This window comes from Parus major, chromosome 1A, assembly GCF_001522545.3.
Source record: "Parus major isolate Abel chromosome 1A, Parus_major1.1, whole genome shotgun sequence".
NCBI lineage: Eukaryota > Metazoa > Chordata > Aves > Passeriformes > Paridae > Parus > Parus major.
The window spans coordinates 6,600,356-6,626,802 of record NC_031773.1 but is presented as its reverse complement, the minus strand read 5'-3'; the positions used below and the strand labels follow the sequence as shown (position 1 = coordinate 6,626,802).

The following is a 26,447-nucleotide window of genomic DNA, read 5'->3' as shown; positions in this document are numbered from 1 at the left end:
TGACAACAACAAGAGAAAAACTAAATTTAATTTATTTTATCAAAAACTATAGGAAGATAGCAATACTAGAGATGACACAGTATGAAAAGAAAATTCCTGAGCTTACAAACTGCATATTCTAATACAGTTCCTAAAACATACATTAAAATAACCAAAGTAGTGACTTAACTTGGAGATTAAATAAATAGACAATAGCTTTTCTTACAGGTGATCTTGTAGCTTTAGTTTTGCTACCAAAATAAAACCAAACAGAAAAAGAACAGCTGGAGGACAGGTCACAGGTCACCAGCCTCCAAGAAGTGCATACACATGACTGAACTGGTGACCATGAGGGTGCCAACAGACCACAAAGCAAAACAAAGAGGAAGCTGGGCTGGTTTAGCTTCCCTATGAAATTGAAAACACCTTTTCCTCCATTTTCAGTTTGGCAATTTTCTGCCAAACTCATAAAACCAATAAAAGGATTTTTAAAAATAACACAGTGTCCCATTAAGCTAATTCAATGACTGCAATCCAAATACACTGTGAATATATAAATATAAAATACTGTTCAAGGCTCTTATGTTGGAAACTGGATCCATGGGTTTCCTTCAAATAAATAAAAAATACTGCTACCTCCCAGAACGTAAATTAATGGTTCTTTATTTATGGCAGAAGATAACACACAATATCCTTAACAAACAGCAGCGTTATTCCAGTGCTGGTGATAACATTCTCTGCCTTTGGAAAAGGCAGACACTGCACCCCCGTACAACTGCCACCTTCTAAAATGCATCTACTTGCAATATTTAAATCAAACTGGGCATGGGGAGAGACAGAGCCTGGGGCCAGGCAAGGCTGGAGGAAGGAATCCATCTCTTGCTGCAGCTGCTCCATCCTGCAGGGACAGCACAGGCTGCAGCAGATTAAGGAGCTGGAGACTGCAGATTCCATCCACACGGAATGCACTGCTCATTTGAGCTACATGCAAGAGAAAGTACTAATGACTCCAAATGATGCATGATCATCTAGAGTTTGCTGACATTAAAGCTCCACATTCCACTTAAAACTTTAAATAATAAAAAAAAATCATTAGAGATATGGCATGTTAAAAACTGACAAGATTCAGCATATATCAACTGTGGATACAGGTGAGCCTGATCACATCAAATACTTTTAAATCTAAGCAAACTTTCTCCTATTCCTTAAAGAATATAAAGTCTCTGTTTCAACATGTATCTCTGTATTGTAGATTACAAAATTCACACAGCATTTCCAGTGGCCCATGCTCTTCACCAAAAGTGTAAAACTGATTCTGGCTAGTAGCATATAAAATGTCATTTGTTATGAAAGAGCCAGATCTTCAGTACAAATGCAACTGTGCTTCTTAAGGAACAACCTCGAAATGCTCATTTTGAAGTGCTAGTAATTAACATGAAATTTAAGGCATTTTCTAACAAATTAAGTAAACAGTTACATGCTGGGTACTTGACTTCATTCACCTGAGCCAACAGCTGTGCACCTTATAAAGGTAACTAGCTGATCTATGATACATAGCCAGCATCCAGCCATGGAGCATCCATTTATGGAGCAACATTACTCTGCCTGACCCTGTCAACATTTACATGACTGGTAAGCAATCTGCATGTTTCACGAGCTTTGAATCCATGAGAAAAAAGCACATGGATCATCACAAGAGCACGGACCTTGGCTGTAAATCCACTCATCACCCACCTCAACTGCTCTTCAGTGGTTCTGAAGCCAAGCAAAACTTAGCCTATGTTATGAATAGATTGAGACAACTTTAAGATGATCAGGAAAAAAGAAAAGATGACTCAGGCAGCTGAAGATCAGCATATTTCTCAGCCTTTACATTCAAGAACATCTTACAAATGTCTACAGCAAATGGGTATACTCACCCCTAGTCTAACTTCACTGAAGTTAACATTTTTGCAACCAGAAAATACAGGCCTAGTATCTTAGAAGTCTGTCACTAGGTAAAAAAAGACACAGTATGTAAAAATTTAATCAAAACGACTTGTGAATATACATTAATGCCAGGGCTCTTTTGCAGGGCTCTAACAGATAACAGAGCATATCTCCACAATGCATTGGCCTTGTTAGACAAAGGGCTACTCTCCTTAACCTTTTGCTATCTATTTCCAAACTGTAGCCAGCAACTTGTTTCAGCCATGACTGCCAAATTTCTGCAATGAAAACAAGCAGTGAATGTTACTTCTGACAATTCCATATTTACAAATGCTCTGTGAAACTGCAGTCCTCCTATAGAATCCTAACTAAAAATCAGAGCATAACAACTGAAAACCTTCTACATAACATCAGCTACAAAGTTCAAGTTCTACACTTGGGGTCTGTTAATTCCAGTTACAGAAACAATTAGGCTGGAAAAGGCTTTTGAGATCATCATGTCCAACCTATGACTGAACACCACTTTGTCAACCAGACCATGGCACTGAGTGCCACATCCATGCTTTTCTAAACACCTTCAGGATGCTCCTCTCTGAGCAGCCCATTCCAATGTCCAATCACCCATTCTGTGAAGAAATTTTTCCTCATGTCCAACCTAACTACCCCCACCCCTCGCACAGCTTGAGACTATGTCTCCTTGTCTTCTTGCTGTTTTGCTGGGAGACTGACCCTCACCTGGCTATACCCTCCTGTCAGAGTTGCAGAGAGAGATAAGGTCAGCCCTGAGCCTCCTGTTCTCCAGGTAAATGATGGAGTGGCTTGGAGTGGCATCTACCAGCTCCCTCATCACCCTAGGATGGATCCCATCTGGTCTCATGCACTTATGAGCATCTAAGTGATTCAGTAGCTCTCTAACTGCTTCCTCCTGGATTACAGGGGGACAATTCTACTCCCTATCCCTGTCTACAGCTCAGGAGGCCAGTTGTCCTGAGGACAGATCAACTGTCTTAATGTTGAACCCTGAGGCAAGGAAGGTGTTAATTACCTTAGCCCTTTCCTCATCTTTGGTAATCATATTCCCCCACGGTGTCCAATAAAGAATGGAAGTTTTCCTTGCCCCTTCTTTTGCTATTAATGTATTTACAAAAATATTTTTTACTATCTTTAAAAGAAGTGGCCAGGTTAAGTTTTAATTGACCTTTGGCCTCTCTAATTTTCTTTCTGCAATTACTTACGTTGCATGGAGTTCCATGGACATTTTACAATTTGCACTCCTGTGAACCTTTATTTACACACTGGCTCTCCTTAATCCCTAACCCTGGTGCCATAAATGTTATTGCTAAGATCTTCAAGCTTTTCTTTTTATAACATAAAAGCAAAAGAACTGTCAACTCAGACTTAGAATTCAAATCAAATGTCTCCTTACTTCTCAAGGGACAGAAAACACATAGCATCACTTCATCCCAGTGGAATCAGCTCCTGAAGGCTTATGGCTGAAAGCTCACACTCAAATGTCTGTGACAATGAACAGGAGCCAGCAGTGCCCTGGCAGCCAGGAGAGCCAACCCTGTCCTGGGGACATCAGGCACAGCATCGGCAGCTGGACAAGGGAGGGGACTGTCCTGCTCTCCTCTGCACTGGGGCTGCCTCATCTCAAGAGCTGGGGGCAGTTTTGGGCACCACAGTGTAAAAAAAGAAAAAGACACTGAACCATTAGAGAGCACCCAAAGGAGGCCACAAGAATGGTGATGGGTCTGAGGGGAAACCTTATGAGGAGCAGCTGAGGTCACTTGGTCTGTTCAGCCTGAAGAAGATGAGACTGAGGGGAGACTTCATTGAGCTCTTCAACATCCTCACAAGGGGAAGCAGAGAGGCAGGTACCGACCTGTTCACTCTGATAAGTAGTGACAGGACTTGAGGAAACAGCCTGAAGCTGAGCCAAAGGGGATTTATATTAGATATTAGGAAAAGGTTCTTCACCCAGAGGGTGGCTGGGCACTGGGAACAGGCTCCCCAGTGCACCAGGTCACAGAACCGAGCCCGGCAGAGTTCAAGAAGTGTTTGGACAATGCTCTCAGGCACAGGGTGTGGGGACATTCTTGGGGATGTCCTGCACAGGACTAAGAGTTGGACACAATGACCCTTGAGGGTCCCTTCCAATCTGACTTATTCTATGGTTCTAGGAATATTCAAATCAAGGTACATTTTTGAGTTTTCTGTGCATACATTTTACGGCTTCCTAAACAACTGCTCTAGAAAAATGACATTTTAATCCCCGTTATCAGTTTTGTATTGGCTTGAAACACTACAATCTCTTTCTTTGGCCAATGCCACTTCAATTACAAACACAGTACCTTGTTTTCACCATCCTTATTTAGATGTAAGAATACTTGAATATATGTGTGAAAGAAGAGTCTTCTTAAAACACGTTAAAAAAAGAACAAAATATTTGTGACTTTGGATACCCAAACTCAATTGAGATAACCTCTGCAACACACAGCTCCACATTTACAGACAGTTCTGATCCTCTTTTTGGATGGGCTAAGACCTTCAGCAGAGTCTGAAGTCAGATCTATTGAACCTGCAAAACAGATGAACACAAGTAAGGAAGATCTAAAATACAGACCAAGATCATGCTTGAGTATTCAAACAGCCTCTAAAGGCCTTCTAAGAGCCCAGTTCAAAGAGCTGTGTGTGAAGCTGTGCTCAGATTCCACTTACACCCATGTTACAGATACTTGTATAACACTCGGCATACACATCAGAATCCAAAACTCAGGCTCAAGTTTTGTCCCCCCAGATATCCATATAGATCAGTTGAGAGTGCAGCTGGCCTTCAAGGACCTTCAATACCAGTGTCACAAACAGAGAGGAAGAAGAATTTTAAGATTCAAGATCAATTTGGCAGTGTCATGGTTTAAGCCCAGCTGGCAATGAAACACCATGAAGACACTCCCTCACTTCCACCCCAGTGGAGCAGGGAGGAGAACCAAAAGTAAAACTTTTAAGTTAAGAACAGTTTAGTAATTTAAACAGTAAAATATTGTAATAATTATGATATTCTGATTATGCTGACACTGATTTTATTATTAGTAGTAGTAGTAGTAAAAGAAAAAAAACAGAGAACCATGAGTGATGCACATACAATTGCTATGGCTCATTGATGCCCAGAGGCCATCCCTGAACTCTGAACTGGGCATGACATTCTCCGGCATGGAATATCCCTTTGACCAGTTCATCTGTCCATGCTCCCTCCCAGCTTTTTTTTTTTTTTACATTTTTTTGAGCACCTCCTCACTGGTAAAGCATGAGACACAAGTCCTCAACTTAAGAAAAACACCACTTAGCAACAATCAAAACATCAGTGAGTTATCAACATTTTTCTCATACTGAATCTAAAACACAGCACTGTACCAGCTGAGAAGAAATTAACTCTATCCCAGCTGAAACAGCTGTTCCATAGGACCTACATCTGACAACTGAGGCCTACACACACCAGAACTCAAAGACAAACCTATGGTGCCTCATGCTGCTGAGCTGCTACAACTGCCTTAGTATCTATCTTAGTAACTATCACTAGCAGACTACCTAGAAAGTAGTTTACCTGAAATGCCAACTTGAATAAAGGAAACCTCTATTTAACGGCAGCCTGACCATTCCTTTGAGCACTCCTGAGACAAAGCTTCAAAATAATTTGCTCCACCAGACAATCCAGCCACAATCCCTGATGTGCTAGGAGCACTGAGGGAGGGAATGTACAAGAGATGCTGGCAAAAGTTTCTGGGTGTGCTCTTCTCTGCACCACGTGTCATGAGCAATGACTGTTCGGAAAGCCAGAGCTGTGTTATAAAAAGCTGTGCCTGAGCTGAAAAGCTACCATCATTCAGGCTGCAGTAAAACCCACCCCCCAAAACTCCCACAGGAACCATGTTAAAATGTGCAAACCTTTCATCTGATAGTCAAAGGTGAGCTCTTCTCCAGCCTTGATGGTTCGGGTAGAGAACAGCGCTATTCGAGGAAGACGCAAGTCGAGGTTATCAATAAACACGTTGAAGACTTGAAGATTTGGATCACACTGTAAGCAAAAATTAATGCAGTTTCTCTTTAGAAAAATGAACATTTAATTTCAATGAAGTGTTTAAGTACACCAAGGTCATAGCAAAGAAAGAATGGGTTCAGTGCCAGAAGTTTGCAATTAAGTTATCTTCTGAAATCAACAAATTGAAATAATCCTCCAGGAGAACATTCATAGATCAGATTCAAGTCCTTCCAGGAAGGCAACCTTTGCACAATGTGCAGATTACACTAAAATGCAACAACCTACAAAAAAAATGACACCGTCAAAGGTGACAACAAAAATTGTGACAATAATTAGAGCTACATTCAGAGGCTAGTATGTACCAACAAAACCCATAAAAAGCATTAAAGTTGAAAGAAAACAAAAAACAACCTATTGTTTCAAGCCCCACAAACTCACTACTCTGTACTGATGTTTAAGCATTGCTTCCAGGCCAGAGATAACATCTTCATACTATGAATGAATTTCTACTGTAAACTGCAAACCTGCTTGGCTTCTGAATTCCCTGCCATGGTCTGGGTGCTAGGAGGAGGGAAAGTTACTAAGCTGGAACAAGAAACCACTTCCTCATTTTCTCTGGATTAAGTGTCAGAAGTCATTAGTCCCTGAGACTGTCAAATTCTGCATGCTTTTTTGTTCTGTAACAAAGTATATCACACATCAAAGAATCAGAAGTGAAATTACAGACATTTAATGTTACACTAAGGACTGAGAACACTTCACTCCCATTTGCAAAAATGAAGAGCAACTGTCAGTGTCTAAAATTCTTCATCCTTCTTCCTGGCAAGCCTGCATGAAATACAACTATCATCATCTCACAAACCTGAAGACATGAATTTTCTGTACTTGTAGAATACTGACTGCATACATCATAAACATTGGATCAGTAAGAAATAATAATTTTTAGTTCAGAAATCCTTACAAAATGAAGCTCAGCCTTCTTGTTTTAGGTATTTCAGTTGAACGTGAACAAAACACTACAAAAACTGCTTGTTAAAATTTACTTTTGAGTTCTCTGGCAAGTTTAGATTAGGAGGAAAAATTGTATTTCTCCCCTGTAGACACCTAAGAAAGCACAGGAATTTCCTCTTTTTCCTCTACCATGTTTGCAGGATGAAATTCAGAGTAACATTCCATCCTGTCCAGCTACAAAATAATATCAGTTCCTGCCACTCAGACTCCTGGCTAATTTTATTGAGGACCTATCACATGTTAAGTATTTCAGGTACACAGAAAAAAACACACCCTGATCAACCAACCCTATTTTGGTTGTCTAGAACCAGCTGATTCAGTGAAAACTCCAGTCCTATAGCGTGTCCACTTCCAGGTAGCATCTCTCCTCCAGATTTTTGTAGGTAGTCTCAATCCAAGTAAAGTCAAGTATTCTGTTCTATTTATTACATCATCTGATTAACTGGACTGTGCTGGCATGAAGAAAATTACTCCAGAAAAACTATGAATACAGTAAGAAAATGTTTACAATAGAAGACATTTCTAGCACAATTAGGATAATTCTCCAAATCCTTAGTATACAAAACAAGGTCTTACACTGTGGTTCACAAAGTGGGACACATTTCCGTATCGAGCTGCATCTACTGTAAATTCATCTGAGTCATAGTCCAAATCAAACAAGTATGTATTTCCCTGGTTGTCATAGAGCTGGCCTCGCTTCTCTGCTTCCTCACTTGTAATCACCTAAAAAAAAAAAATAAAAAAGGAAAAAAGAAACCTGCATCATATTATTAACTATTACTAAATCGAAACAAAAACCACAATCAAGTTAGAAAAACTCTTAGTAAAAAATACCACAATAAATTTCTGATGTTGAAATAGCATTCCATCTAATGAATGAAGAATACATAAGAGTACATACAGCTGAACTAATTATTATTGACTGAGGCTTCTCTGGATGCAATTTGTCTACAGCTGATGCACAGCAGTACCTTGTCTCTGAAAAAAAAAACATATCAGCACCCTCTATTAATAGTTTTGATGATGACAATACAATCAACTGTTTTTGCCTGAAGTTTCTATATATACACTTTTCCATTAGACCTAGGAAAGCCTCCTTTACTTCACATAAAACCTAGATTCAACCTTTTCCCTTTGCACAGATGATCAACAGGTATTAGTCTTTAAAACCCAGCCACATTTACAGCCTGATATTCATTTCCTCTCTTCCCAGAAGCATCTCTTCCTGCTATTTTTGACTGCAATGAAAGATCCTATTCATGGCAGCTCAGACAGACATCACAGAGCTCAATCTATTCAATTAGGTGAGTGTGTCACTGTCAACAGATGAAACAGCTTAAACAACTTCACCTGCAGCCTGTCACATTAAACACATCCTGTTGTGCAGATTCAGCAAATAAATCACAATTTGGCAGCAAGAGAGACACAAAATGTGATGGAATTGGACAACAAATCCCTCTAAAATCTGACAAATGTGGTTTGAGAACTCAGCAGTAGATATTAAGTAGAATCAGGTGAAATGGTAAATACACACTCTTTCCTTTAAGCAATGAAATTACATAATCACCTTTCCGCATTAACAGAGATATTTGGAATATCTGACCTTTTGTATATTTAAAGGAAATGGATGAATATGATAAGTAAGAAGCCTTGGGGCAGGAAGCATGGAGGAAGTCTACTTAAGACCATAAACATTGTACAAAGGGACAAAAGGAAATACTTTGTATCAACATAGTAGCAAGGCAGATTTGTGGAAGGGACTCAACACAGTAAAAGAGCAAAGAGCAGAACAGAGAGGCTGCCAGGAACTGCTGGTGCAGCTCAGAACAGAGGCTGAACCACACAAACACAGGGCAATACAAAATCCCAAGAGTAACTCATGGTCTGTATTTTATAAAAGAATAGTTCTTTTTGAAAAAGTATGAGATTGAATAAATAGGTAATGGGGGGTGATAACAGATAAACAGGTAATAAACAGATAACTATGAGTCTTATCCTTGCTGTTAATCAAAAGTAGTAAATATGCTTCGAAATACTACCTTAGAAGTTCAGACAAAACAGAAAAGGAACTGACAGACTGTGCAGGGAACTTCATAACAACTGTGCTTTGGGAATGGCAAAAACCACCAAAAAGATGATCAGAAAAGAATGAAGAATATGATTGCATGAAAGAAATTAAGGACTTGCCTTCAGAAACACTATTAGGGCATGTATCTAAAATAATTCTTTAGCACCATAGGAGATAAATATTCTCTTTACTTTTGACCTTTTACAACTGCTCTGGAATGAAGGAATGTTCTAGACAACATAATTTTGCTGTTGACTTGAATGTTCTTTTATCTGTCTACTCAAAAGCAGACTGATCTAATAAATACTAGAATCACAGAATATCCTGAGCTGGAAGAGTCCCACAAGGATCACCAAGTCCTGGCCCTCCCCAGGAATCACACCATGTGCCTGAGTATTGTCCAAACACCCCATGAACTCTGTCAGCCTTGTTGCTGTGATCACCTGCCTGGAGAGCCTGTTCCAGTGTCTGACCACTCTCTGGGTGAACAAGTCAAGAAATGTTAAAACTGAGAGAAAGCTCATTAAGATTTTATCTAACATTTCCTTGATTGTATGTAATTCACCTATGTGAGATAAATACATACCCACCTCTCCAACATACTCCATCACAAAACTGTTGGTTTTAATTCTCTGGAGGGTTTTTACTCCCCAGCCACGGCCATTGTTGGTTCTGAAGATGCAGAGGGAATACGGGGTCCCTTTCTGTACAATCCTATTCGGGCAGTCAGGCCCACACCTACAATATGAATTGCATTCATAGATGGGCAAGCCAGGCTGGATTTTCAATTTCTTACGTTTATTGTAAGCTAAAATAAACCCAGCCTCTTTTGGACAGCACTTCTCAGCAGGGCAGTCAGCACATTCACAGCCAGTTGTTATTCCATTGAGCACATTTATTCCTGGAGCAGGTTTATATTCATTGATATAGTAGAAGTCTACAGGAGGGCCTTCAAGATCCACGGTGTTTTCTACCAGAATCATTGCTTTGTGATTCTTCTTCCTGTTGAGTTCTTCTTTCCACCTCTGCAGAGCTATTCTTTGTTTAGCCTTCTTTACAATATAATCTGCAATTGCAGGTTTCAAAGTTTTAACATGGTTTCTCACTTTCATTGCTTTGCCTTCTCTCCCCCGAGACAAGTATTCGTTCTTGTCTCTAAGAAAGTTCTGAATAAGCAGAGGGCAGTTCAGATGTTTCTGAGGTTCCCAAGTATTTGAAGATTCTGGCCATCCTTTCCATTTCACAAGATAGTATGCTTTGCCCTTGAAATACAGAAACAGATACAGATTTAGCCAGAGTTTTTGCTGCTGAAATCCAGCATCACAGAGAACACAGACAACACAAGAGCTCTGGAGTTAAGGATCAGCACACAGGGCAGAAGGCCTTGATGTCCCCATAAAAAAAAAACAAGTGGGGAGAAAGAGAAAAATCAGTTTTTTGTTTGCAAATTAACTTATAGCACAACTTTGCAGACTCTCTAGAGGCAAAGAAATCAAAAGTTGGGATGAACTCTAATTGCTAACGCATACCTGGAGGAGGAGGAGGCTAGTTTGTCAAGGCAGGTGGTAAGTTATGCTAACTCGCTGTATGACTCGTATGCACAAGCAGAATGCAGTCGTATCACATACAGAACAAAAAAAATAAATCCAAAATTTAGCAAAAAAAAAAGTCTAAAACCCACTACTGGTCATATCAACCATTGTCCCAGAACAGTAATTAATTTGATACATGTAATATTGTATTTACAATGAAGCAGCATACATTTTACACTTATTAAAAAAGGACAAATAACTGTAACAAGGACAAATCCTGAGACTGAATTTCACAGAAATCCATCTGCAGCACATGGCCCTAATTCTTTATCAAACAGACTAAAAGAATCAAGAGAGAAATACACATGGCTGTCTGCAAATAAAGGAGAGGCATCATAATTCATACTTAGCTATCACCCTAAAGCATCAGCATCAGTTACACAAAGATGAAACATTTCATATTCTAACATATCTGTAATTTCAGGAAAAGATCTTCCTTTCACATACTGAAAGTAGCAGTTTATACCACTTTCTGTTTACAGTTCAAAGTTTAAAATATGTTTAATTTGATGCCAGCAAAAGCTTTGTCCTCACTGCCTGCTGCTTTATATTATGAGCAAAAGTACCTTTGGCTTGCTTCCAAATTTCAGCAGAAAGAGTGATCAAATTGGTCTGTGTTTCTCTTACCTCTTCTACCTTGTAGTCACACAAATATTCCACCTCATAACTCTTTAGACTCCTGTTGGTGATTCCAATGGATTTACATGTGAGATTTTCCTTCCTACATAATTCTTGGAGGGTCTCAAGTGAAGCTAGACATGGCACATACCAGGCTACAATAAGAAAATTGGTAAAGAATCCTATTTAATGTCTCAGCTAAATTGAAATCATTATGCCTCATCCCAGAGTCCCCACAATACCATTTGTGACAGCAGTCCACGAGTCTCTTGCACAACTGCAGCGTCTCCAACTCAACCCGTCTCTAACGGGTCAAGTGAAACACGTTAATGATTCCCTCCCTGCACCTTTACTCTGCACGGTACGTACACTTATAAAGAACAACAAATATTTTGTAGGGCAGAGACTTCCGCAGGTGAAAGAGAAACTAAGCACCGAGCAGTTTTTCTACAATTACGGCATCGCATTACTGAACTACGGCAAGCAGTAAACCTCCATTCTTTAACAAGACCGCCAAATTTCTGTAGTCAAGCGCAACTGAGCACTCGCGCTGCAACCATGGTGACTGGACGAGGAGATAGAGACCCACAGCCCTCATGCAGAAGGATCGCGAGTGCCCCGTCAGCCAGGCGGATTTAGAGGGACGAGGCACTGCGCAGGGTGCCAGCGGCAGGGAAACACGGGGATCAAAGGGCTGGAAGAAGTTCAGAGCGGCAGCCACCGCTGCAGGGCCGTGCCCACCTCCCCCCGGGGCTCCGCGGGGCTCTCCCGTCCCGGCCGTTCAGAGCTCGGGAGGGAGCGGCGGTGCCTTTCCCGCGGCCGCACCGGGATCCAGCGCCTCTCGCCGCGTCCCATCCCCGTTCCAGGTTATTCCAGGCACCTCCCGCCCTCCTCCCACACCTTCCCTGGGGCAGCGGGCAGGACCCCCAAGCCCTTCCCTCCCCGCCCCGCCGGCGGTGTGTGGGCAGGGGCGGTGGGAACGGTTCTGACAGAACCGGGCGACAGGAACCAGTAGCGGCTTCCACCGCGGACAGCGAGCGGGAGCCTCCCCGCCCGTCCTCCCAACCCCTGCCGTCCCGACCCCCCAGCACCCGGGGGATAGCAGGGCCCCGGGGGACAGCAGAGCCCCGGGCGGCCCAGTCCCCAGCCCGCTCTCCCCTCACCTCCTCGCCAGCCCTCCATGTTGGGGGGGGCCGCGGTCGGGCCGCGCCGACTCCGCCCCCCACCGGAAGGGGGCGGAGCTAGGTCCAGCGCGCGCGCGGCTCCGCCCGCCCTCCGCTTTCCCGCCTCTGGCGTGAGGGGCCCCCGGCGGGACGGGCCGGGGAAGCGGGAGCGGGACGGATGTAAAGCCATTTCGCTTTTGTTCTTACAGCTCTGAAGTGCCTGGGGCAGGCGGGGGAAGCGCGAAGCAGCTTCTTTCCCAGGCCCCCTGAGCTACAGAACTGAAAAGAACCTCAGAGATGGTCCCGACGCTTCTTAGGAAAAAAAAAATAAAAAAAATTACACCGTCATCACACCTCACTTCTCAGATGAGGTGTTTACTATTAATGTAGCTTTGACAGAATCACAGAACAGATTAATTTAGAAAAGGCCTCTGAGATTAAGTCCAACCTATAAGCAAACACGACCATGTCAACCAGACAGACCATGGCACCGAGTGCCACATCCAGGCTTTCTTTCCTTAAACACCTCCACGGACGGCGACTTCACCACTTCCCTAGGCAGCCCATTCCAATGGCTAATTACCTTTAATGTGAAGAAATCCCCCCCACTGTCCAACCCAAACCTCCCTTGTCACAGCTTAGGAGTGAACAACCTCTCATGCTGTTGGGCTCTTTCTCCCAGGCAACCACAGACAGGAAGGCTCCTTCCAGGCAGTTCTTGAAGAGGTTTTGCAGTTTGCTTCAAATCCCAGGTAATGTAATACAACCCTCTTCAAACTCAGACATCATTTGATGAACACACTCTACGTTCTCTTAATTTTTGAGGTTCTTCCGTGACACTTCCAGTATTTTACAAGGTAACTCACTGTTGTAAGCATTGAACTATAGTCCCTCAACTGCACTTCAGGCTGTTCATATTCTTCATATTCCATAAGCACACTTACCTGCTCCATCTTGGTATTGAAAAAACCTGCCAGCTTATACTCAGACAAATGTATGACAACAGATTTAACAGAATGGAGATTGCCAGGTTCTGCATAAAAAATGTATTTTTTAATAATATATAAATAAGCACACTTAACTCCTGCATTTTTTAGGTAATATGACAAAAACATTTTACAAATGAAAAAAATATTAAAATAAAATTGCCTTCTCAAGAGGCCAGGACAAATGGGTTCCACCTTCATGGTTTTGGGCAATATCAAGATGACACAGGATTCCAGTATAATTACCAGAGAGTGGATTTTCACCAGTCTCGCTCTCACCTGTTCAGAGCTATACTACTAAAGCCACAGATGCACTGGCTGAATAGGTACAAGACCTGATTAGTCAAGGAAAAATCTTCAAATTATGTAATATGCTTGCTGCTGAACCACAGGTACAAGCATTTGTGCTTTACATTTCGTAAATCAAGTGCTGATATTTCAATAATCTGCTGTTCACATGTCTTGACTAATGTTTTGCACCACACTCTAAACAGACTTGGTGGAAAATTAACTTGGTGGCATTTTACTTCAGTTTATTACAGTCCTCTAAGAATCATGAGAGACATCACATAGAGTCACTTCTTCGGCAGAAAAGCCAGTAAGAGAAAAAAATAAAGTTAGAAAAATGTTGCCTTCCAAAAAGGACTATGATGCCACTTCAACAGTGATGATTTCACACTTTCCAGTATCTTGATCCGTGCAGGTAACATGCAAGGACCCATCCCTAGATAAAAGAGAGAGTTATGTTTAGGATTATCTCAACACAACACTTACTATGTTACTGCATGTGCCAAAGAGGATAAACAATAGTCTTCACACAGATGAAAGGATGACAGGTCAGCATCAAAATATCCAGGGACAAACTTGCTTCAACACAGATGAAATTGGTTTATGAAATTAAGTTTAATTTAGTACAATTAATATGCACTTCTTGACCTTAAAGCATCTATCTTCTCGACATATGCTGGAATAGAATTAGCAACACATTTAAATATTGTAATTTAATTAATTTTGTATATGTGGTAATATTATTCAAAATATTCCTTGTGCGACCTGAGTAACAGCAATGGATTAATAAACATGTCTTGTCATAGCAGGAGAACTTGACTTTTGAAGTGCAAGTAGGCTTTAAATTCTAAGTATCTCCTTCAACAAGGAAAAACTTAATTATAAAAATCCAAGAATTAAGAAACAATATTGAGCCCTAGTTCAGCTAGGCATACAGTCACACAAAATATTTACGTACAAACAGATGTTCTCTACTAAACTTCCTCTCCCTTTTTCACCTAAATATTAGTTAAACCTCCGTCCAAATAATGCTCTTTTTCTGCATGACAGAGTTGCCAAAAAGAACAATCCCCAAAATGTTTTCCTTATCAATGCTCAGTATAAATCTCTGTATGACAAACAAGGCATTTCAGGTAAATTCTATTAACAGGCATTAATACACCTGATAGCTAACATATTTAAAGGAACTATTTTGAAGCAAAAATTGCAAGCAGAAATTTCCTATGGCACTGTTTCTCTGCTTAACACCTCTGCCTCTGAAAGGACAGTCACTGTAAATTCTACAATCCTTTGTATCTTAAAAAAAACCAAAATCTCCTTCACTTTTTCCCAAGGGTGTGGGCGTTCAGCAAAACTACCCAACCCACTTCCACAGGAGATCTGAGACCCTGACTGCTCTCAAGCATGGTTAAACTGATCAATGGCTCATAAGTTGCTAAAAATAATCTACACAATTGTATTAAGCTTTGTTTCTTTAAGAATCTAACAATGACACCACCAAAGGTACTGCAGAAAACCCCACATTTCTACAGAATCTACCCCTGCTAGGACTCCACAGACAATGAAATGCTGAAATTTCTCAAAAACATTTAAATACTCTGTAACAGGAGCAAAGACTGCTTGTCAGAAGTGTGACATAGCAGGGTAAACAGCAGAACAACAAGTGTTTTGGGTACCTTTTCATAGTGAGAACAGTTAGTATATCATGTAGTCCATCCTCCTTTTTATCTAGATCCTGGAGTACAATCTATTAAAAAAAAGAAAAAGCTTGATTATAATAGGTTCTTCAAGTTCTTGTGCAGTTCAAGGTAAGTAACACAACAGCTAAGATGCGAAAATTCATGCATTTTAGCTATCTGCACTATTGTTTTCGTGGTTTGGCTCAGAATCTATCCCTGAGATAGCAAGTACCTATCACTCCCACAGTATCCTTTAGAATCAGTACTGAAATTATTAGGTAACACGCCTTCCCTATCTCCTTTAAAGATATTTGGGCAGAATTAAGCTGGAATAACAATCTTAAATATTCCATCAATTTCAGACACATCTGCCTCTTCCCCAATGCTTTCCAAGGAAAGCACATCATAACTGTTTCAAAAAAGCTGTTTTCTCTCTTGGTTAACTCCTAACCAACAACTTTAAACTCCCACTTGATTTCATCTTACCACTGTAATAAGTAAAATTCAATATTTAATACCTATCTAATCTAGAAAGATCAAAGATCCTGTCCAATCTAGGAAGATGAAAAAGTAATCAACACATTAGGTATGCCATTTCTTAATCGGCTATATTTTTAAAATGTTCAAGGATCTGTGCACTACTGAAATAACTGGTAAAGATCTCTCATCCCAGGTGATCTTATTATAGTAGTGCCAAGTGTCAAACCCTGTCAGCCATTTAGGAATTCAAAAGGGAAACTTCAGTTTCTTTACAAGGTAGTTCAATATTTTGTATATCCAGAAGAATGTTTAAAAGACCAATACCAAAGAGATGAATGTCATTGTCATTTTCTAACAACAAGTTTCAGTATTGGCAGAATTGGTTTCCATTTTTTTTCCCCAGATCCAACTGATTTCCAGGTGGCTGCTGTTAAAGTGCACAGGAATGTGCACATACTCACCTGTGCAAATTTCTCTTCTTCGCTCATGGGACTCTTCCCCAATGACTCATACAGCTCCAGGCACACAGAGGAAATATTTCCAGGAGCATGCAGGGTGTGCTGCCTTCGAGCTGGCAGGGGTGTCCCTGATGGAAATAGCACTGTGAATTTGTCAGCCCCTGACTCGTCTACTCCCTTAAAGAAAATAAAAAAGAATACAGTTCATGTTTTTCTTTAAGTGCTTCACTGAGCTGGAAGTGTTACAGCAATGCTCCACAAGAAACAAAATCCAAGCTTCATTCCCTCTGTCACATTTACCATCACAGCAAGAAATAAAAACCCTGGCATTCCTAAAAATGGGAAGTCCAGCTATTATAGGAATGATAGAGTCTATCTCCTCTTAAAATCAGTTCTTCCTGTCAATTTTATATCAATAAACCTAAGTTACCATATACTAATGATCCTTAGCAAATCTGTAGAAGTAACAGTAAAACAATGCTGCTTTTCTAACATCAATCACACATAATAATGCTATGTATTCGTTGCAGTGGAAAAAATTCAAATATTCTAAATTTAGTCTTACCTTAAGAAGAATATCTTTGGCAGAACACTCAATGAGTGCATCTTCTTCCAGCAAGGTATTCTCTTTCCCTAGCAGAATTCCTGCCTCTATGGCTGCACCAATGGGAATAACTTCATCTGGAGGAATTGAATTCAGTAATTCCACAGTTGGGAAAATATCTTTGATCAGCTGCTGTAGCTTTGGGATTCGAGCAGACCCACCACAAAGAACTACCTGGAAACACATCAACAGAATAATTTCAAATCTTTACTCTGTGAAATAAAACAGGTCACAACCTGCAGTGCAGAAATGCAAACTGCTCTGGGATATTTTATCATCTGCAGTTGTTGAACTAAAACATTATGTAATTTTTGGTTGACTTCTGATACTTTTGCTTTTGAAATTAAAGGAAATACGTTTTTATGCATCTTTTCTCTTACAGCAAGAATCACCTAGATAAAGTGACACTTTGAAAATTGAAAAATTCATCACAAAAAGAGCATCAGGCTGAAAGGGACTTCCAGAGGTAATCTAATCCAACCTCCTGACCAGAACAGGCACAGTTACAACAGGCTGCTCAGGATCTTTCCTCCAGATACATATTCCACAGACTCTGTAGGCCCTTAATTCAGCATCTGATTTCCGTCATATTACACATTCCTTTCCTGGAATCTAAAATTTCCCCATGGTGTAACTTGTGCTGCTTGCCACTCACCCATCATGCACGGGCAGGAAGGAGCAATCCATAAATCCATATCTTACTACAGTGACTTTGTTGAAATCAGCCAGGTTGGGACACAAAGCTACCTGCCACTTTTCCTCATGGAAAACATAAACCTAGTTTACAACTTTGAAGCTATTTCTTTTTACATCTAAAGTGTCCCACAGCTCTCCATCCAAAGCATTAAAGCATGAGAGCCTTAAAGGCCACCTAAAAAACACTGCCACCAGGAAACAAAAGCCATTCTTTGAACAGTGGCCTGGCACACCTCATTATCAATCTGAGAAACTGAGATGTGACACAGCAAACAAATATAGTCTGAAAGATAAGAGTTAAGACTGAGTAGTAAGAGTCCAAAACAACATCAAGTGTCACTGAAAGCACCAGGCAGCTTTAGCTGCAGACCTGATGAGCCAATTCCATGAGCAGTGACTGCAGCACCATTTGCCAAGCACAACTACAAAGGGGGTGAGATGAATTTCCTCTCTTACACCAAGGCAAGAGAGGTCTAATGTCTGCTGCCTTGCTCATCATCTTTGGGATTAAAGCAATCTCTGGTCTGGCACCTCATGTAGTTTTTAAGCCAGCAAGAAGCACATGCACCACATGGACACTTAGTGATTTCTTCAACTTTAAGTCAAAACTTGGCCTTTCTTCAGAAGTGTCAGCAAACCCTGTCCACAGCTCAATGAAGGCAGAACGAAGCCCACAACTGAACTTAAGGAAGGTACTCCTCAGCTGGAACTTGGGCAGAGTTACACCAACACACCAAATGGAGACAAATCCTCCCCACCCACTCAATACGCAGCAGTAAAAACACACAATTGAATGTGACTCTACCTTATGCTTAACTTCAAATATCTGAAATGAAAACAAATACAGCAGTTCTAAAGACCCTGAATCTATAAATTTTGTTGGATTTCAGTCAAAATTGCTTAAATATATAATGAAATAATCTCAGTCTGCAAGGAAAACAGGGCCCATAAGCATTGTTCATGTGGAAGTGTCCTACAGGCAAATTATTTCTATTATTACCTTATTAATATCATCTGCTGTAAATCCAACTTGCTTCAAGAGCTTTTTAATTGCTTCTACACATTTACTAAAAAGTGAAGAACAGATAAGTTCAAACCTGGCCCTAAAAGAGAAAAATAAAACATTCAAAAAAGATCATGTCATCCATTAGAGACAAATACCTGAAATAGAAGAACAATAATTTATGGAATATACTTTAGTTCTCCAGCTGGTACTAGGGGATTTTTAAAAAATCATCTTTTCCCATAATTAATCTTCAAGTGATTTTGTTGTTGTGGAAGAATCTGTGCTATTAGTTCCATCAACAACACCTACACATATGCACATTCATTCTTCACTGTACTCTACAGAAAAAAAAAAAGTATTGTAGCCTTGACAACACCGGTATTGCTGTCCTGACTCATGCCAAAAAAAAAAAAAAAAAAGAAAAAAGAAAAAAGAAAAATCCTGGAGCTGCTTCATGATGTTTAAAATAGATACAAGGACTCAATTTTTAGAGGCAAATCAAGCTGTGTCCGGATTTTCACACAGGGAGTAGATTAAGCAAATTAAAAAACAAACTTGTGCTTGCTTTTGTCTCTTTCAAGCCTGCAAGCAAAGTTCTACTCTGTACGAATACAACAAATCAAAGTCTGCAACTGGCATCCTGATCCAAAAGGAGCCGACCCCACTTATACAGTGTTGCTTCTCAAACTTTCAAACATGCTGTGCCTTACTTGAGCAGCTTCAACTGCTGGAGTTTTGGAATGGAAAAGTCTGTTTCATTTTGCTAAAGATGCTGCTGCCTGGAAGAGCAAGCAAAGTGAGCTAAAAATCTCAGTAAGAGAGCATCCCAAGGGAAAGAGACTTAGCAGGACACAGCAGTAGGAACAAAAAGACAGAAAATATCTTTCTACTTCAGCTCTGAGAGGCAACATCAAGACTTCCAGGACTCCTACCATTCTGGATCTCATTTAGATGAAGAGTCCATAAGTCACATTTTCTTTAAGGAAAACACAACAACAAAAGCATTATGGGGAAGGAAACAGCCACCTCGATTCACTACAGTATCTACTCCCCACCCATCAAAAACCAGACTCTGAAGATGCAGTCTCCTTGTGCTTTTTTGCACTTCATTTTCTAACCATCAGGGCAACACTGTTAGTGTGACTGCCCTGACCAGTACACATTGCAGCATAACACACCATCAACATGAAACAGCAAATCTGCCTTTTATCTTACCTCCTTCCCTAAAATAAACACCACCAGAAAGCAAAGCTTACTGGATGAACATCCATGATACCAACTAGAAAGATTTCAGTAGCTTCAAGATCTGCCTTACCTGGACACATTGCAATCAAAATCCAATCCATCATACAATGAATCTACAAAACAGTTTGCACTTCCCAGGGTTGATAAAGAGTGTTTTGCAATATCAGCACTGTTCATTAACTTCATCATGGCTCTGGGATTTCCTCTAATATCATGCTTACAAGACCTGTATTTAAAAAAAAAAGAGGATGCCAGTTTAAAGAAGCAGGAATTTGACCTCTTTCCTGAAAGGAAAAACAAGTTAGAGCTCTTGACTTTTTTTTTTTTGGCAAACATTTTAGTATTAACTACAATGCCACTACTGAAAGTTTGCACACAGCAGAGTCCACAGCTGAGCCCTTATAGTTCAATACCAACCTCAGGCAACATCCACCCAAACTCAGGCACTTTCCAGTCTTCCAACTCCCCCCAAACAACTGACTGCTCCTTCAGCATCGTCTTTACTTGAACCATTTCACTCCCAGACATTCTGCTAGATTGTTGTTTTTTTTAAGTAATATCCTGTCCTAACAGCAACATGCTTGGAATTCAAATCTTACCTCTGAAATTCAGAAGCTAAGTGTTGTGCTAGAGCTTCTGTGAAGCAAACTCCACCAATGCTGTCATCTGTATTTGTAGCGAGTACACGATATATTCCACTGTTTACTTCTATGACTGTGATAGAAAGTGATGTTCCACCCAGTTTATAAACCAGCACGTTGCTACCACATTAAAAGAATATTGAAAGCAGCATTAATTTTGACACATTGTCAAAAGATAACCACCATGTATTGAAGGTTTTAATCAGACAAGAAGTAAATGAGAATGGTAAAGAAATACCAAACAAGAAGAGCAAAAGAGTTCAAACTGATGGCAGTCTTTGCTATTTTGAAAGTGAATCATCTGTACATTCATAATGACAATCAGAATGCACCTACTGCATTCTGCAGGAGCTCTGCTTTAGTTCTTCCAGCCCATGTAAAATGATCCCATCTCCCACAATTAAAACTAGCTATGCCAAAATATGTTTAAAAAGGAATGCTATTTTTTTTAAGCCAACCAGCTTATTAAACAGAAAGTTGGAAACTGGGGACAAATCTTTAAAGGCAATTCTCAAAATATAAACACCAAAACAAAGGTATTTATTGCACTACAAAATTACAACTTCTAAATGCTTATTGTCCTGATTGAGAGAAAAAAGCAAAACAAGCCTCATGCTAAGGCAACACAGCATTCCCTCATTTTGAGATTTCTCTGGATTTAAGTACAGCAGTTTAAAAAGAAGTAAAACATTAGGATTTTACCTTTTCCCAGTGGGTGAATCTTGGCCAATTCCATAAGCAAGGAGAGCTGCAGATGGTTCATGAATTAATCTCATAACATTGAACCCAGCAGCTGCAGCTGCTTCCCTGCAATGAGCCATAACAGCATTTCATTTTACTTTAATGATCTCATTGCAGTCACACATTATTAAGATTTCACCTGAACTACATGTGCCATCTAATCAGACCTTGTTTATAGCATGGCATTAACAAGACTAAGTGACTGGAAGAGAACCAAGAAGGTCAGCTGCTACTGTGTTCTTCAAATAATTGGATGTGCAGTGTTCTCATAGTCAAAGAAAACACTGGTCTATCAGACTACATAGTCCATAAAAACAGCGAAGTACCCTGCAACAATCAAGCTTGCTAACTTATCGTCAGGTGTGGTATTAGAAGTCCTTGATACATTATTTCAACAGGTAACAAAATTAATTCACCGTGCCTCACTTGCAACATTTAACTTACATGTTTTCTTAAAACTTCAGTAATCCTGGCTACACCCCATGCCTTGTCTCCACCAGTTTGAAGTTATACCAGAGCAATAGAATGTTTCACAGACACTGCAAATCCCCAGCTTGCTGTTTTCTGACCAACTTTAAGGCGTGCTGTACTTCTTTCATGGCATTTAAATATAAGGGCTGCCATTTATGCTCAGCTTTAAGCATGCTTAGGTTTTCTTACTGAGGAACTGTTAGAGAAAAGTGTTTCCAAACAGAATTTCCAAGTAGAAAACTGGTATGTATTCCATATCTGTTTTCTGACAAAGCAGACCTCAGGACATCATGTAGCACCACTTTGGTGAGTGTGAAGGGCAGGGAGGGGAAATTATGGAGGAGGGTGAGAAACTATTAGCATTTCAAAGGGGTCACTGAAGATTCTGATCTGAAATGAGGTTCTATCCTCGATGCAATCAAAACTTCCTCTCACTTCAGTGATTCAGAATTTCTTTTTGGTCACATCAGCAAATTCCATTAAATGTTTCTCAACTCAGGATTTAATCTCTTGCTTTCGTATTTTCCCAGTTTAAACAACATGCCAATATCTTGACTGACAGTCACAAGTTGAAGTCCAGCAGCAGAATTCCCACTGCTGATATTCCAGCCTCTCTGTTTTAGGCCCATAAAATAACAGAAAAATCTCAATGCTCTTACCCAAGGGCATTTTTCTGATTCTCTCCAAAATCAAATGGTACAGTGACAACAACATCATTCACATCTGAACCCAGTGCAGACTGGGCAGTCTCTGTTTAGAAACACAGGCAGAGCATGGTGAGTAAAAGCAAAAAAATAAAAAAAAATGTATGACATCTTAAAAATAAAAGGACAGCTTAAAAAGCTAAAGCATGTTATGAATTTAATTATTATATACCTTTCATTTTACTGAAAATTAGTTTTGCCACATCTTCTGGGTTAATAAGTTTGTTATCTATTTCATACTGAAGTTTTCCATTCTTCTCAATTATCTGTAATCAAAACCAACATACCTCTGTTAGACAGTAATTTGGTTAATAACAAAAAGTAGTGTTTAATTTAGGCTCTGTTTAAAGCAAAAAGCACTGGGCTGTGTAAACACTCTCTGTATTAGTATTCTACTACAAGGGAATAAATGCTTTCAAGATGCTTAACAAAGATCACAAAAAGACCTGTAGCATATGACAGATACAACAGGGACATTTAAGAACTTAAAGAGTCTAGACTTTCCCTTTCTATTAAGTTTTCCTGAGTACAAAAGCAATATTTAGAACAAAAGTACACTCCTGGTTATATTCCATAAGAAAAACCCAAGCTATTTCTAAAATCACACCAACATGAACAGTCAAAACCCAGGGAAAACTTCATTCTTTCATTTTGAATATAATTCCAAAGATAATTTTCTCCTGTTCTGCAAAATTTTCTAGCAACAAGGAGAGTATTGTGCAAATTAAATACTGAGATTAAAGCAACTGGTTAAAGATGTTAATCACAAGGTGCTGCAACTTGAGTATCTTCCACCAGCTCTAAGAAAAACCACAATGCTACTACCTAAATATAGCAGGATCCATCCCTTCAGAGAACGGCCAAGAGATAAAAAAAATTTCTGTTGGAACTAACTATATCATGCTGGCAGACCCCAGAACATGGTTATCTACTGGCTAAAAACAGAAACAATCCACAGAGCAGCAAAGGGACATCATATGGCGAGAGCTGATCACTACAGAACACGAATATGGTGTGGCCCAAACAATGTCAAGGAAAGCATAAAATTATACCAATCAACATACTCACAGAGCATTTGCTTTCTGCAATGTATTTCTTTGCCTGAGGGTCACCAGAGCTGTCCATAAAGATTCAAAATAACAAAATTAATCACATGTTCAAGGTTAATTAGATAAGTGCATCTTGCTGATATACTTTATAACATCTCCAACACACCAAGCTATATTTGAACTGAAGCTCCTGTTTTCACTCTACAGTTACATTTACAGAGTCGAAGAAAAACCAGTTAACTGATATCACCTTTCATTCACCTCTACCAAAACTTATGGTTGAAAAAACACCTGCTACTTATGGAAAAGGAAAATCAAAACCCAACACATTGTTTTAAGCTGCTATCCCACATGAACATAATAAAGGATTTCAGTGAAGTTCTGCATCTGAGAAGTGCTGAGAAATACACCAGAATGGGCAACATCTTGTCACCTCCTGTCCATGAAAGGGCTGTAACACACAGCTGGATCATCCCTAAAAAGTTTTGTCACATCTCTGATGTTAACTCCAACCCAAGAGGTTTAGTTCTGCTGTCACTGTGATTGGCAGTGCAATTAGGAAGTGCAATTGCAAGTGCAAATTACCACAGCTATACTAACAGGAATCACAACAGGCACTAATCAACAGTTTCGCTATTGCAATAAAAGCAACACAAAGTTTCACACAAACAAAACCACAGAGGCTTTTACACACAGGAAAGCAATCAGGTGACAAGAAATCATAGTTAAGAAACTTAAATATGTATGAAAAACACATATGCAACTTCTTACTATATTTCACAACTTGATTTTCACAGACAAGTTCAGACCTAAAACAAAATGTTTCTTCTCTTCTATTTTCAGAAGCATATCTTTGCTGCTGGAAGAAAATACAGGCTAAGAAGCTCGTGGTACCAACCTGGTCTAGGGGAAGGTGTTCCCGCCCATGGCAGAGCGTTGGAAGGGAGGTGATCATTAAAATCCCCTCCAAACAAAACCGTTCAGTGACTCTATGATAACAAAATGACTTTTTAAAGAGATGTTTTCAGTATTAGTGCTAAGACGTTAAACCAGCTTTAAATGAGAAAAATTTCTCATCGCCTCTTTCACGCCCGTTCTCTTACCTTCGTCCAAGGATCTGCTTTACTTTCACTACAGTCTTTGAAATATTTCTTATCCTACTTTGCTTCGCAGCTAAACCAACAACCTGAATGGAAAATAAATGAAAATAAAAAAGGAAAAGCTGAGTAACAGACAGAGCCCCCTCCCTTCCTCCTCCCCACACCACCCCGCGGAGGGGCAGCCTCACCTCCTCGCTCTCGGAGAACGCCACGACCGCGGGAGTGACCCGGTCCCCGGCGTCGTTGGCGACCACGTCGGCGCGGCCATCCTGGGGAGAGAAAGAGAGAGGCACAGCCGTGACTCGGTGAGGCTTCACCGCCCCGGGGAGCTCCTGGGCCTCGGGGAGCGGGCCCAGAGCTCACCTTGTACACGGCGGCGCAGGCACAGGTGGCGCCCAGGTGCACCCCGATGGCCGCCATTGCCCCTCCCGCCCCGACGTGCTCCGCGCGGCCCACTCCCAGCCAATCCCGCGCCGCGCCGCGCCGTCACCGGCTGGACAGCCAATGAGAAAAAGCAGAGCGAGGGGCGTCATCGCGCATAGTAACGGGGGCAGACTGTGCGCGCGAGGCGCGCGGGTTTTGGCGGGAAGCGGCGCTGAGGAGGAGGCGGGGCCGTGAGGGTTCGTTTAACCCGGGACGCCCGGGCGGCGGGAAAATAGGAGTTAAAGTGCGGGAAATAGAGAAATTAAAATAGAAAATCTAGGTTAAAGTGGAGAAAGCAGCAAGCGTGCGTGTGGTTTATGGCAGTGGCGCCTCTCACGGTTTAATTCCTGTCAGTGAAGCACATGGAGAGACACGTTGTAAATCACAGAATTGCAGAATCTTTTTCTACCTTTTCCATTAAGTTGGAAAAGACCTCTAAGATCACCGAATCCAACCTGTGACTGAACACCGCCCTGCCAACTAGACCATGGCACTGACTGCTATGTCCAGACTTTCCTTAACCTTTTCCAGGGATGGCGACTCCACCACTTCCTTGGGCAGCCTGTTCCACTGTCTAATCCTTCCTGAAAAAAATTCCTCCTAATGTCCAACCTTCCTATACTGCAGAAATATCTGTATCTAGTGCTGCAGGTTGAGCTGAAGTGCTGGTTTTCCATCATCTAACAAGGCATGACCAATGCCTGAACACAAAGCTCAGTGTCCCATAATGCTACACTGCTGTTGGAGAAAGTCATTCTCTGTGCCACAGGACAGGGAAGAAAAAAATTATATCTAATCATTCCTGGGGACATCAGCATAATTCAAACAGAACTTCATCCTGGCTAGGGCAGTGTGTCATAGGCTCCTCAGAGTGGCTCCATAAAATGACCTGCAAAGTTATCACAGGACAAGTCACCTCACATCTGCATCCTCACGCTGTCCAGGTGACAGCACTTATGTACCTTTAGGTGCTCATTTGCATCTCATTTCCATAGTGAGTCTAAATATCCCTCTGGGCCATCTCACTGCATTGCTCTGAAACAAAGATTGTCCTTATCCTGCTTTATAAATGATATGTTGAAGGTTAAAGGAAGGAACCAAGATCACATAGAGGTGAAAGGTGTTACTCGATGTTGCAAAGGAATTTCTTGTCCCAGAACAGATCCCACGGTTCTTAAGTCACGGGACAATCTTCCTTTGGGTAACTGAGCTTGCTGAAGGTGCCCGAAGGCTGGAGCTCAGATGCCAGCAGTCCGTGCTCCAGAGATGATGGCAGCGTGACAAAGGCAAAGCCTATACAACTGGAAACAATAGCTTTGGAGTATGTCCAAACTGTAGCTCCTTTCTGTCTTCTCTTGTAAACGGAGGAATGGAAAGAGAAGAAGGGTAGGCAGGAGGGAGCTGTGTGGGCTGGAAAAAGGTAGAAGTGGGGGGGAGGAGGGAGGCTCCCTGTGAAGCTTTTTGGGAAAACAAAAGA

The 26,447-nt window shown here is 40.8% G+C and overlaps 2 protein-coding genes and 1 long non-coding RNA gene across 4 annotated transcripts; 1 reads left to right on the top strand and 2 right to left on the bottom strand.

The window, feature by feature from the left end:
* Positions 1-625: 625 nt before the first annotated feature.
* Positions 626-12,476, bottom strand: SUV39H2 (suppressor of variegation 3-9 homolog 2). The gene is made up of 6 exons (XM_015628092.2): positions 12,400-12,476; positions 11,246-11,391; positions 9,617-10,288; positions 7,535-7,681; positions 5,854-5,983; positions 626-4,489 (listed from the first exon to the last, which is right to left on the bottom strand). Exons 1-6 carry the CDS (start codon positions 12,416-12,418, stop codon positions 4,380-4,382), a joined length of 1,224 nt encoding a protein of 407 aa, XP_015483578.1. The 5' UTR covers positions 12,419-12,476; the 3' UTR covers positions 626-4,379.
* Positions 11,854-24,436, top strand: LOC117244494. The gene is made up of 3 exons (XR_004497699.1): positions 11,854-12,102; positions 13,082-13,151; positions 24,291-24,436. It is a non-coding gene; the product is annotated as an uncharacterized LOC117244494 (long non-coding RNA).
* HSPA14 (heat shock protein family A (Hsp70) member 14) lies at positions 13,431-25,016 on the bottom strand. 2 transcript variants are annotated; one of them, XR_001521667.3, is made up of 14 exons: positions 24,911-25,016; positions 24,736-24,816; positions 24,551-24,633; positions 23,467-23,515; positions 22,571-22,664; positions 22,354-22,444; positions 21,185-21,289; positions 20,441-20,602; positions 19,912-20,067; positions 18,591-18,693; positions 16,856-17,068; positions 16,294-16,418; positions 15,350-15,420; positions 13,431-14,109 (listed from the first exon to the last, which is right to left on the bottom strand). XR_001521667.3 is itself a non-coding variant. In XM_015628090.2 (14 exons), the coding sequence occupies exons 1-14, from the start codon at positions 24,965-24,967 to the stop codon at positions 14,031-14,033; spliced, it is 1,518 nt and encodes a 505-aa protein (XP_015483576.1). In that variant the 5' UTR covers positions 24,968-25,016; the 3' UTR covers positions 13,431-14,030. The 2 variants fall into 2 exon arrangements, 1 of the variants encoding a protein (XP_015483576.1); XM_015628090.2 differs by having other exon boundaries at positions 16,294-16,467.
* Positions 25,017-26,447: the final 1,431 nt, after the last annotated feature.

Bases quoted from the DNA above. Each gene is read 5' to 3' on its own strand.
- SUV39H2 (XM_015628092.2), bottom strand. The intron at 10,289-11,245 runs GTAAGAGAAACA...CTGTATTTCAAG, and splicing joins GTGACTACAAGGTAGAAGAG to GGCAAAGCATACTATCTTGT. The intron at 4,490-5,853 runs GTTTGCACATTT...TCTGTTTTGCAG, and splicing joins CTTTGACTATCAGATGAAAG to GTTCAATAGATCTGACTTCA.
- HSPA14 (XM_015628090.2), bottom strand. From the start codon at position 24,967: ATGGCGGCCATCGGGGTGCACCTGGGCGCCACCTGTGCCTGCGCCGCC. The intron at 24,634-24,735 runs GTGAGGCTGCCC...TTTTCCATTCAG, and splicing joins CGTTCTCCGAGAGCGAGGAG to GTTGTTGGTTTAGCTGCGAA. The intron at 15,421-16,293 runs GTGAGTATGTGC...TTTTTTTAATAG, and splicing joins AAGAAGAGAAATTTGCACAG to ATTGTACTCCAGGATCTAGA.